Source organism: Balaenoptera physalus (genome assembly GCF_965194825.1).
Source record: "Balaenoptera physalus genome assembly, chromosome: 6".
Taxonomy (NCBI): domain Eukaryota; kingdom Metazoa; phylum Chordata; class Mammalia; order Artiodactyla; family Balaenopteridae; genus Balaenoptera; species Balaenoptera physalus.
Genome location: NC_138885.1, coordinates 100,768,908 through 100,781,755, shown reverse-complemented (window position 1 = coordinate 100,781,755; position 12,848 = coordinate 100,768,908). Strand labels below are relative to the sequence as shown.

General features: G+C 38.8%; 1 protein-coding gene across 2 annotated transcripts in view; it reads left to right on the top strand.

Annotated features, from left to right (window-relative positions):
- Positions 1 to 429: 429 nt before the first annotated feature.
- ACADL (acyl-CoA dehydrogenase long chain) overlaps positions 430 to 12,848 on the top strand; it is a 39,078-nt gene continuing 26,659 nt past the window's right edge. The window contains exons 1-3 of one of the 2 annotated variants that reach the window (XM_082467241.1): positions 430 to 706; positions 4,725 to 4,880; positions 5,467 to 5,604. In XM_082467241.1, coding sequence (XP_082323367.1) covers positions 630 to 706; positions 4,725 to 4,880; positions 5,467 to 5,604 — 371 coding nt within the window. In that variant the 5' untranslated portion in view covers positions 430 to 629. The remainder of the gene's footprint in view (positions 707 to 4,724; positions 4,881 to 5,466; positions 5,605 to 12,848) is intronic. The other variant, XM_082467242.1, reaches the window with a different exon arrangement.

Here is a 12,848-nt window from a genome sequence, read left to right as displayed (position 1 = left end):
TATGTATAACTGATTCACCTTGCTATACAGCAGAAACTAACACAACATTGTAAATCAACTATACTCCAATACAATTTTTTTAAATGGAGTACAAGCTATACAACTTTTGAATTGGTATGTTTTTCACCTGAAACTAATATTGTAAATCAACTATACTTCAATTTTAAAAAATAAAGAACTCCCCCCCCCCAAAATAAAGGAAAAGAAAAGAAAAGAAACTTCATGTAAGTTTGCGGGTTTGTGTTTGGGTGCACTTTTGAGGCTCCATAGCTTACACTCGTTCCTCAAAGCGGTTCAGAATTCTGAAAAGAACAGCTTAGACGAAAACGCCGGAGGGAAAAGTTGAACTGTTTTGCGTTTAGAATCTTTCCATTGGTAAGATTCTAGAGAGGGGCGTGTCCCAACGCTCGGCGACACGCCAGCCGCCGGGCCACAGGGGATCGCGGCTCCGGGCTCCGGAAGGGCGCCCAGGGCGCGCATTTACCAGGGCGGCTGCGCGACGTTTTTCCGGCGGGACTGCACGGAGGAAGGTCCTGGGGACAGTCCGCTGGCCCGGCGCCTCGCCTTGCGCGCTCGGAGTCACCGAGGAGACGAGTCCGTCGCCCCTGCCGCCCCTCGCTGTCCCAGCCATGGCCACACGCCTCCTCCGCGGGGCCCTACGCTTGTGGGGCGGCCGCTGTGCGCCGAGCGTGCCGCCGGCCTCGAGGTGAGTGCCCGCCCCGCTCCAGCTGCTCCGGCCGGGAGGCTGCAGGGCCGGGCCGCTACACGCACACCGCTCCTGGGGGCTGGGAATCAGCCGGCGCGCGCTCGAGGGGCCGGCGGCATCGGCCCCCGGGGCTTGGGCTGAGCTGTTGGGGCGAGAGAGGGTGGGAGAAGGGGCTGGGCCTCGCCCCTTGGCTCCCAGAACCTGGGTCGGACCCACTGGGGCGAGCGCGGGGGCGCCGGCCTAGCAGCTTCAACGCGGGGACAGCCGAAGGGGAGGGGCCCTAAATGCTCCCTCTCTGGCCCCAGTCCAACCCGTCTGGTTCCGAGGCCTGCGGTCGGCACCGTGAGTCTGCATTCCGAAGAGTTCCTGCGAGGCGAGGGCGGGGAGTCACCCCTTGGCCATAGTTGCACGAGTTCGAGCCACGACCTTTGGCCCAGTTAGATCTGTGGCAAAAAGGCACCGCCCCATAGTGAACTTGGGAGCTGGACTCCCACCGCCTCCCAGATCTTGAGAAAAGCACTTGCAGCGACGCTGACCTAGACAAGTGTCATGGAGAAGACATCCTGGGACAGGAAAGACCTGGCGACGGCCCGTTAGACAATGAAATTAACTTGAGATTTAACAAATCCTTTAAGTAAATGCAGAGGAATTAATGGAGAGAGTTTCTAAGTGGCTCAGTGACTATTAAGGTCGTGTTTATAAGATCAAAAGCTTCCTGTACCGTCTGACACCTCAAAGCTGGAAGCACCGAGGATGCCCTATTTAATGAGAGTGACAGGATGGATAAATTAGCTCATGGCGGCCTTATGGTAACTCTAAGATGCTATGGGAGCGGGAAACAAAACTTCTGCTGCTCGTGAGGAGGGCTGGGAGGGCTTCACCGAGGAGTGACTTTTTACATTCGGATACACGTAGTTTTCTAAGCTCTTCCCCGAACTTCATAGGACAGTGATGCTCAGATTTTTTGGTATCAAGATTCCTTTGTGCCGTTAAAATTAGAGGACCTTCAAGATCTTTTGTTTATGTGAGTTTTATCTATGGACATTGATGTCAATAGATATCTACAAAACTGGGAAATTTTACAAATATTTAGTTTACGTAAAAGTAACTCATTACATGTTAACATAAATAACATTTTTATGAAAAATAACTTTTCCAAAAAAAAAGTGAGATGAGTGACATTGTTTTACATTTTTGTAGATCCCTTAACGTCTGGCTTAATAGAAGACAGTCTGATTTTCAAACCTGCTTCTGCATTTATAAGTTATTTTGGCTGAAGTATAGGAAGAATATTGGAAAAAGGAGGACCTGAGGGACCCTCTGAATAGGTCAGAGACTCTAGTTTTAATATAACAGGCTTCTTAAACTTTAATTGCATATGAATCACTTAGGAATGTTATTAAAATACAGTCAACCCTTGAACAGCATGTATTTGAATCGCGAGGGTCCACTTACATGGGAATTTTTTTCCATAGTAAATACTACAGTACTATACAATCCATGGTTGGTTGAATCTGAGGATGCAGAACTGTGCTCTGGAGGAAGCACAAATATGGAGGGCTGACGGTGGGGTATATATACATGGATTTTCAACTGCATGGAGGTTGGGCGTCCCTAACCCCTGTGTGGTTCAAGGGTCAAATGTACAGACTGATTCATTTGGCCTGGGATGAGGCCCAAAATTGTGTATTTATAACCAGCTCCCTACCTGAAGGTGCTGGCAGAGACTGTCTCCCTTTTATAATGTAAATGAGGCTTTAAAAATAATGATAATAATAATAATTAGAGCCTAGCCTGTTAGATGAGTAGCAGTTTAATGCTTTAGGAAAACAATGGACAATTTATTCAGTACAGATTTCCTGGTTTTTATGGGGAGAAAAAGGGCCGATTTATTTTGTACGGGTTCCTTGGTCTTGGCAAAAAATGGATACTGCAACAAAGTTACTGCCAAGTGTTTCGATTTTCTTCCCTCTACGTGTTCTCGCGTGAACACTTTTGACTGATCTGAAAATCTCTGTTCTTTCTGGCACTTCTTTCACTTTCCTGTGTCTTGGTGTGTTTTACTTAGAAATGTTCCAAAGATTTCTTTAATGTTACATGGGATATACAATTTTAAGATCCAGGCAGACTTGGATATAAGTTCCACTCTATTATTTACTAATTATGTTGACAAATGATTCAGTGTCTTAGAGCTCCAGTTCCCTAGTCTCAGCATATTTTTTTCCTTGAGGAAAAATCCCAAGTATGGACCAATGTGTGCATTATAAAGAAATTGGAACGAGTCATTTCAATATAGGATAAAGTAGATTTTAGTCTCTTTTGCTGTAACATTACAGTGGTGTGCAAGGCCCTTGCTCACTGTTGTATCCCAAGTTACCTGAATGGTTCCTAGTACCTATTAGGCACTCAGAAAGTATTTGTTGGCTAAATGAATAAATAAGCTATTAAAAATGATGAGTTGGATGACAGAGTAGCAAACCAGAAAAATGTGAAGATAAAAGGCAGACCAGGTGTAAAAAATGTAATATTAAAAGTTCTCAGCTAAAGGTTACCACTTAAAAGACATTTCAGATTGTATTAACAAATAAAACTCAACTAAAAGTTGTATATAAAAGATAAGCCTAAAGCAAAATGACACAAAATACATATTAAGTGTATTAATCAGCTCAGGCTTCCATACCCAAATACTGTAGACTGGATAGTTTAACAGCAGAAGTCTATTCCTCATAATTCTAGTGGCTGGATAGTCCAAGATCAAGGTGCTGGCCAGTTCATTTGCTGGTGAGAGCTCTCTTCCTGGCTTGTAGATGGACCCCTTCTCCCTATGTCCTCACTAGGCCTTTCCTTGTTGTGTGCACACAGAGCTATATCTCTCTCTTCTCCTTCTTACAATGTAAGCCAAGCCTCTTGGTTTAGGACTCCACACTTATGACCTCATTTAACTGTAATTACCTCCTCAAAACCATATCTCCAAATACCATTACATTGGGAGTTTGAGCTTCAACATATGAATTGGGTTGGAGGAGGGGGCGGGCACAATTCAGTCCATTGCGTTAAGGAAAGATATATAAACTGGAAAAAAATAATCCATTTCAAGGGAAAAAAGATTGAAATAGCCTAATTGCCAATAAACAAGACTGGGTCTTTTCTGGACTAAGAAGAAGAAGAGGAAGAGAAAGAAAAGGGAAGGAAAGGACAGGATAGGATCAGATCAGGTCAGGGTCCAACTAAGGAAGAGAGAAACCCAAAACAATATGATGCAAAACAGAAAAACATCTTCTGGTAATATTTGAATATATGATAAAAAGTTTTTTTAGATGTGAGCTTAAAAATGTACAAAGTGGTACACAGAGTTTCAAAATCTTTTCAGGCGTACCCCCGGCCAGGGCAGGGGGCGATCTGAAGACCATTGAACAAAAGGAACTACAGAGCAGTCTCTTTTTAAGCTTAATATGGGGGGTGTGGGGGTGCAGGGAGAGAAAAGGTCAGTTTCCAAAGATCTTGAATAATTCTGGACTAATCCCTACAGAGACTGGTGGGCACTTTGATTTTGCTTTACACCCAGATTGTAATGTGGCAATAAAAGTCAACACAGTTTGCATCCTGTACACCTGCCATTTGAAATTGTATGATTCTAGATAAACTATTAATGGGGGGGTTACATTATTTTAAACATTGTACATTACATGAAAACTTTTCAGTATTATTCTATTGTACTATTTGAATTTTACATTATTTAATCGGCATCACCCTACAGTACTGTTCTACTTCAGCTCAAACATGTGATTAGTTCTAGGCATGACATCCTCTTTAGGGATTTGGAAGTGAAGACTGAGTTGAATAAGGGTAAACTACTTCTTAGTCTCATCCAATCAAGATAGATCCTAAAGTGCTGCTGCTCAAATTTGAACCAGTTTGTCAAATTTCAGACTCTTTCTTTCATGTTGTTCAGTGACTTTATTTTGGATGTGAAGAGTAACAATTCACTTAATTTTCTTAATGTATGTATGTTTTTAAGATGTTCTCATTCTGGAGGGGAGGAACGTTTAGAAACTCCTTCTGCTAAAAAATTAACAGATATAGGAATTAGAAGAATCTTCTCTTCAGAACATGACATTTTCCGGGAAAGTGTAAGGAAGTTTTTTCAAGAAGAAGTGATTCCTCATCACGCAGAGTAAGTCGCACATTTTCTTTGAAAGTAATGCACGTTAGAAGTCCAAGAAGGACCATTTCCTAGAATGCTCTTCATTGTTCTCTAGAAAAAGTACTGTGTTCAGAGCTTTATTAACATTTTTACCACTCTTCAGTATAATACTGTAAGATTACGGGATTCTTAAACTAGTTCAAATCTTCTTAAATGAGTTTTAAAATATACAATTAAAAAATATGTTGACCTAATCGACTGCCAGTTTTTTCTCCCGCAAAAAATGGGTTTATGGTCTGCAACCATGGTGATCTATGTGCAAGTCGCTGCTCAGCAAGGGAAGGAGAGCACTTTCATAGAGGGGAAAAGGAAGTTAGGAGGGCTAGAGTAAACAAAGAGTCCAGGGCTTTTCAATGACTGAGTCTTTGCTGGGAAAGAGGAATCTTTCTTTTTCTTGTTGGGCCCTGCTATTGTCACAGGGTGTGAGAGCACCCCCTTTTTAATTACTTTAAATTAAGGGACTATTCCTGAACAAAATCATTCATAAATTCAAAATGTGGCCATTTAAATAATATGAAAAACATTTTTCTGATTTTAAAATGTTTGTTATTTGCAGATGGGAGAAAGCTGGAGAAGTGAGTAGGGAGCTTTGGGAAAAAGCCGGAAAACAAGGACTGCTTGGTGTCAATATTGCAGAGCGTCATGGTGGCATTGGGGGGGACTTGTACTCGTCAGCTGTTGTTTGGGAGGAGCAGTAAGTATGGAAACATTTGAAGTTGAGTCTTGTTTCGTCAGTTCACTTTTCTGAGTGATGATTTTAAAATGTTTTCTAATCTTCTTATAAGATTGAAAATCCTCTTTTAAGTTGTTAAAATAGGTGTTTCATTTCTAATTGACCCGTGTGTCTGTTTCATACATAAGAACAAATGAAGATTTCAGTTGATAAATGGGCAAAAGATTTGAACCAGCAATTCATCAAAAAAGAAATGAAAATAGGTTTTTTAGATGAAAAAAGTTTACCCTTACTACCAATCAGATGCAAATTAAATGAATCTGGAGGTATCATTTTGAGTACAAAAGTTAGTGAAAATGAAAAATCATAATAACCAGTGCTGACAAGGTTGCAGTGAAAGTGACACATTCATATACTCTTGGTGGCATTATATATTGGAACAATAAATGCTTGGAGAGTAAAAGCATGGATACATAAAAAATTAAAGTATTTCTGCTCTTAAATATTGGGTTGGCCAAAAAGTTTGTTTGGTTTTTTCCATAAGATGGCTCTAGTAGCACTTAGTTGTCTTTAACTTCATTCAAAACAATTTTGTTAGATTGTATTGTGACAGCTGTCATATTAGTGTGCATTTAAAAAAAGACGTATTAAAATTGGTGAATTTTTGTGTAGCCATTTTAATATTGAAGGTGGAAGAAAAGAAGCAACATTTTTGGCATATTATGCTTTATTATTTCATGAAAGGTAGAAATGCAACTGAAACGCAAAAAAAAAGATTTGTGCAGTGTACGGAGAAGGTGTTGTGACTGATCGAATGTGTCAAAAATGGTTTGCAAAGATTCATACTGGAGATTTCTCGCTGGACGATGCTCCGCGGTCGGGTAGACCAGTTGAAGTTGATAGCGATCAAACCGAGATATTAGTTGAGAACAATCAACGTTATACCACCTGGGAGATAGCCGACATACTCAAAACATACAAATCAAGGGTTGAAAATCATTTGCACTAGATAACCTCATCCACCAGAGAGCAGACAGCAGAAGCAAGAAGAACTACAATCCTGCAGCCTGTGGATCAAAAACCACGTTCACAGAAAGATAGACAAGATGAAAAGGCAGAGGGCTATGTACCAGATGAAGGAACAAGATAAAACCCCAGAAACACAACTAAATGAAGTGGAAATAGGCAACCTTCCAGAAAAAGAATTAAGAATAATGATAGTGAAGATGATCCAGGACCTCAGAAAAAGAATGGAGGCAAAGATCGAGAAGATGCAAGAAATGTTTAACAAAGACCCAGAAGAATTAAAGAACAAACAAACAGAGATGAACAATACAATAACTGAAATGAAAACTACACTAGAAGGAATCAATAGCGAATAACTGAGGCAGAAGAACGGAAAAGTGACCTGGAAGACAAAATAGTTGAATTCACTGCTGCGGAACAGAATAAAGAAAAAAGAATGAAAAGAAATGAAGACAGCCTAAGAGACCTTTGGGACAACATTAAACACAACAACATTCGCATTATAGGGGTCCCAGAAGGAGAAGAGAGAGAGAAACGACCCGAGAAAATATTTGAAGAGATTATAGTTGAAAACTTCCCTAACATGGGAAAAGAAATAGCCACCCAAGTCCAGGAAGCACAGAGAGTCCCATACAGGATAAACCCAAGGAGAAACATGCCAAGACACATAGTAATCAAATTGGCAAAAATTAAAGACAACGAAAAATTATTGAAAGCAGCAAGGGAAAAACGACAAATAACGTACAAGGGAACTCCCATAAGGTTAACAGCTGATTTCTCAGCAGAAACTCTACAAGCCAGAAGGGAGTGGCATGATATACTTAAAGTGATGAAAGGGAAGAAACTACAACCCAGATTACTCTACCCAGCAAGGATCTCATTCAGACTTGATGGAGAAATCAAAAGCTTTACAGACAAGCAAAAGCTAAGAGAATTCAGCACCACCAAACCAGCTCTACAACAAATGCTAAAGGAACTTCTCTAAGTGGGAAACACAAGAAAGGAAAAGGACCTACAAAAACAAATCCCAAGCAATTAAGAAAATGGTAATAGGAACATACGTATCATAGTTGCCTTAAACGTGAATGGATTAAATGCTCCAACCAAAAGACACAGGCTTACTGAATGGATACAAAAACAAGACCCATATATATGCTGTCTACAAGAGACCCACTTCAGACCGAGGGACACATACAGACTGAAAGTGAGAGGATGGAAAAAGATATTCCATGCAAATGGAAATCAAAAGAAAGCTGGAGTAGCAATCCTCATATCAGATAAAATAGACTTTAAAATAAAGACTATTGCAAGGGACAAAGAAGGACACTACATAATGATCAAGGGATCAATCCAAGAAGAAGATATAACAATTGTAAATATTTATGCACCCAACATAGGAGCACCTCAATACATAAGGCAACTGCTAAGAGCTCTAAAAGCGGAAATCGACAGTAACACAATAACACCTCACTTACACCAATAGACAGATCATCCAAACAGAAAATTAATAAGGAAACACAAGCTTTAAATGACACAATAAACCAGATAGATTTAATTGATATTTATAGGATATACCATCCGAAAACATCAGGATTACACTTTCTTCTCAAGTGTGCACGGAACATTCTCCAGGATAGATCACATCTTGGGTCACAAATCAAGCCTCAGTAAATTTAAGAAAATTGAAATCATATCAAGCATCTTTTCTGACCACAGTGCTATGAGATTAGAAATAAATTACAGGGAAAAAAACGTAAAAAACACAAACACATGGAGGCTAAACAATACGTTACTAAATAACCAAGAGATCACTGAAGAAATCAAAGAGGAAATCAAAAAATACCTAGAGACAAATGACAATGAAAACACGATGATCCAAAACATATGGGATGCAGCAAAAGCAGTTCTAAGAGGGAAGTTTATAGCTATACAAGCCTACCTCGAGAAACAAGAAAAATCTCAAATAAACAATCTAACCTTACACCTAAAGGAACTAGAGAAAGAAGAACAAACAAAACCCAAAGTTAGCAGAAGGAAATAAATCATAAAGATCAGAGCAGAAATAAATGAAATAGAAACAAAGAAAACAATAGCAAAGATCAATAAAACTAAAAGCTGGTTCTTTGAGAAGATAAACAAAATTGATAAACCATTAGGCAGACTCATCAAGAAAAAGAGGGAGGGGACTCAAATCAATAAAATTAGAAATGAAAAAGGAGAAGTTACAACAGACACGACAGAAATACAAAGAATCCTAAGAGACTACTACAAGCAACTCTATGCCAATAAAATGGACAACCTGGAAGAAATGGACAAATTCTTAAAATGGTATAACCTTCCAAGACTGAACCAGGAAGAAATAGAAAATATGAACAGACCAATCACAAGTAATGAAATTGAAACAGTGATTAAAAATCTTCCAAAAAACAAAAGTCCAGGACCAGATGGCTTCACAGTTGAATTCTATCAAACATTTAGAGAAGAGCTAACACCCATCCTTCTCAAACTCTTCCAAAAAACTGCAGAGGAAGGAACACTCCCAAACTCATTCTATGAGGCCACCATCGCCCTGATACCAAAACCAGACAAACATACTACAAAAAAAGAAAATTACAATCCAGTATCACTGATGAATATAGATGCAAAAATCCTCAACAAAATACTAGCTAACAGAATCCAACAGTACATTAAAAGGATCATACACCATGATCAAGTGGGATTTATCCCAGGGATGCAAGGATTCTTCAATATACACAAATCAGTCAATGTGATATACCATATTAACAAATTGAAGAAGAAAAACCATAAGATCATCTCAATAGATGCAGAAAAAGCTTTTGACAAAATTCAACACCCATTTAGGATAAAAACTCTCCAGAAAGTGGGCCTAGAAGGAACCTGCCTCAACATAATAAAGGCCATATAGGACAAACCCACAGCAAACATCATTCTCAATGGTGAAAAACTGAAGGCATTTCCTCTAAGATCAGGAAGAAGACAAGGATGTCCACTCTTGCCACTATTATTCAACATAGTTTTGGAAGTTCTAGCCACGGCAATCAGAGAAGAAAAAGAAATAAAAGGAATACAAATTGGAAAAGAAGAAGTAAAACTGTCATTGTTTGCAGATGACATGATACTATACATAGAGAATCCTAAAGATGCCACCAGAAAACCACTAGAGTTAATCAATGAATTTGGTAAAGTAGCAGGATACAAAATTAATGCACAGAAATCTCTTGCATTCCTATACACTAATGATGAAAAATCTGAAAGAGAAATTAAGGAAACACTCCCATATACCATTGCAACAAGAAGAATAAAATGCCTAGGAATAAACCTAACTAGGTAGACAAAAGACCTGTATGCAGAAAACTATAAGACACTGATGAAAGAAATTAAAGATGATACCAACAGATGGAGAGCTATACCATGTTCTTGGATTGGAAGAATCAATATTGTGAAAATGACTATACTACCCAAAGCAGTCTACGGATTCAGTGCAATCCTTATCAAATTACCAATGGCATTTTTTACAGAATTAGAACAAAGAATCTTAAAATTTGTATGGAGACACAAAAGACCCCAAATAGCCACAGCAGTCTTGAGGGAAATAAAAGGAGTTGGAGGTATCAGACTCCCTGACTTCAGACTATACTAGAAAGCTACAGTAATTAAGACAATATGGTACTGGCACAAAAACAGAAACCTAGATCAATGGAACAAGATAGAAAGCCCAGATATAAACCCCCGCACCTATGGTCAACTAATCTATGGCAAAGGAGGCAAGGATATAAAATGGAGAAAAGACAGTCTCTTCAATAAGTGGTGCTGGGAATACTGGACAGCTACATGTAAAAGAATGAAACTAGAACACCACACCCAAAAATAAACTCAAAATGGATTCGAGACCTAAATGTAAGACCAAACACTATAAAACTCTTAGAGGAAAACATAGGAAGAACACTCTTTGACATAAATCACAGCAAGATCTTTTTTGATCCACCTCCTAGAGTAATGGAAATAAAAACAAAAATAAACAAACGGGACCTAATGAAACTTCAAAGCTTTTGCACAGCAAAGGAAACCATAAACAAGACGAAAAGACAACCCTCAGAATGGGAGAAAATATTTGCAAAGGAATCATCAGACAAAGGATTAATCTCCAAAATATATAAACAGCTCATGCAGGTCAATATTAAAAAAAGAAACAACCCAATCCAAAAATGGGTAGAAGACCTAAATAGGCATTTTTCCAAAGAAGACATACAGGTGGCCAAGAAGCACATGAAAAGCTGCTCAACATCACTAATTATTAGAGCAATGCAAATCAAAACTACAATGAGGTATCACCTCATACCAGTTAGAATGGACATCATCAGAAAATCTACAAACAACAAATGCTGGAGAGGGTGTGGAGAAAAGGGAACCGTTTTGCACTGTTGGTGGGATGTAAATTGATACAACCGCTATGGAGAACAGTATGGAAGTTCCTTAAAGAACTAAAAATAGAATTACCATGTGACCCAGCAATCCCACTACTGGGCATATACCCAGAGAAAACCATAATTCAAAAAGGCACATGCACCCCAATGTTCATTGCAGCACTATTTACAACAGCCAGGTCATGGAAGCAACCTAAATGCCCATCGACAGATGAATGCATAAAGAAGATGTGGTCCATATATACAATGGAATATTACTCAGCCATAAAAAGGAATGAAATTGGGTCATTTGTGGAGACATGGATGGATCTAGAGACTGTCATACAGAGTGAAGTAAGTCAGAAAGAGAAAAACAAATATCGTATATTAACGCATATATGTGGAAGCTAAAAAATGGTACAGATGAACTGGTTTGCAGGGCAGAAATAGAGTCACAGATGTAGAGAAAAAACGTATGGACACCAAGGGGGGAAAGCCACAGGGGTTGGGGGTGGTGGTGGGATGAATTGGGCGATTGGGTTTGACATGTATATACTGATGTGTATAAAATGGATGACTAATAAGAAAAAAAATATGTAAAAGTCAAGTGGAAATATAAAGAAAATTCCTAGGGAAAAAAAAATCATTTGCACCAGCTTGCTTATGTTAATCACTTTGATGTTTGGGTTCCACATAAGTTAAGCCAAAAATACCTTCTTGACCATATTTCTGCATGTGATTCTCTACTGAAACGTAATGAAAACATTCCGTTTTCAAAACAAATTTTGATGGGCGATGAAAAGTGGACACTGTGCAATAATGTGGAACAGAAGAGATCATGGGGCAAGCTAAATGAACCACCACCAACCACACCAAAGGCCTGTCTTCATCCAAGGAAGGTGATGTTGTGTATATGATGGGATAGGAAGGGAGTCCTCTATTATGAGCTCCTCCCGGAAAACCAAATGATTAATTCCAACAAGTACTACTCCCAATTAGACCAACTGAAAGCAGCACTTGACAAAAAGTGTCCGGAATTAGTCAACAGAAAATGCATAATCTTCCATCAGGATAACACAAGACCGCGTGTTTCTTTGATGACCAGGCAGAAACTTTTACAGATTGGCTGGGAAGTTCTGATTCCTCCGCCATATTCACCAGACATTGCACCTTCGATTTCCATTTATTTAGGTCTTTACAAAATTCTCTTAATGGAAAAAAATTTCATTTCCTTGGAAGACTGTAAAAGGCACCTGGAACAGTTCTTTGCTCAAAAAGATAAAAAGTTTTGGGAAGATGGAATTATGAAGTTGCCTGAAAAATGGCAGAAGGCAATGGAACAAAAGGGTGAATACGTTGTTCAATAGAGTTCATGGTGAAAATGAAAAATTTATCTTTTATTTTTACTTAAAAACCAAAGGAACCTTTTGCCAACCCAATATAAAAAATAATATCTATGTACAAACATCATTGCCATGTTAGATCATAATCCCCCAAGTTTGGAAGCAATCTAAATGTCGAACAGTAGGACAATGAAAAAGTATATTGTAGTACATAAGCAGTTTGTAATATTTTGCAGCTATTTATTGTGATAAATTTTGTAAGTACAAAATTTATACCATGACTGCAGCTATATTAGATAGAATACGTATATCCTTATGGCAAAGGTCATTTGCTAAAATGAAAATAGTTACTGTGTTAGGGTAATACAGTTATAGGTGGTAAATTTTTTAAAACGTTTTATCTTTTATTTCATTACATAAGTGATCATTGAGGTCTGCTAGAGCACTGTTACTATGTTAGAGCCAGAAATTA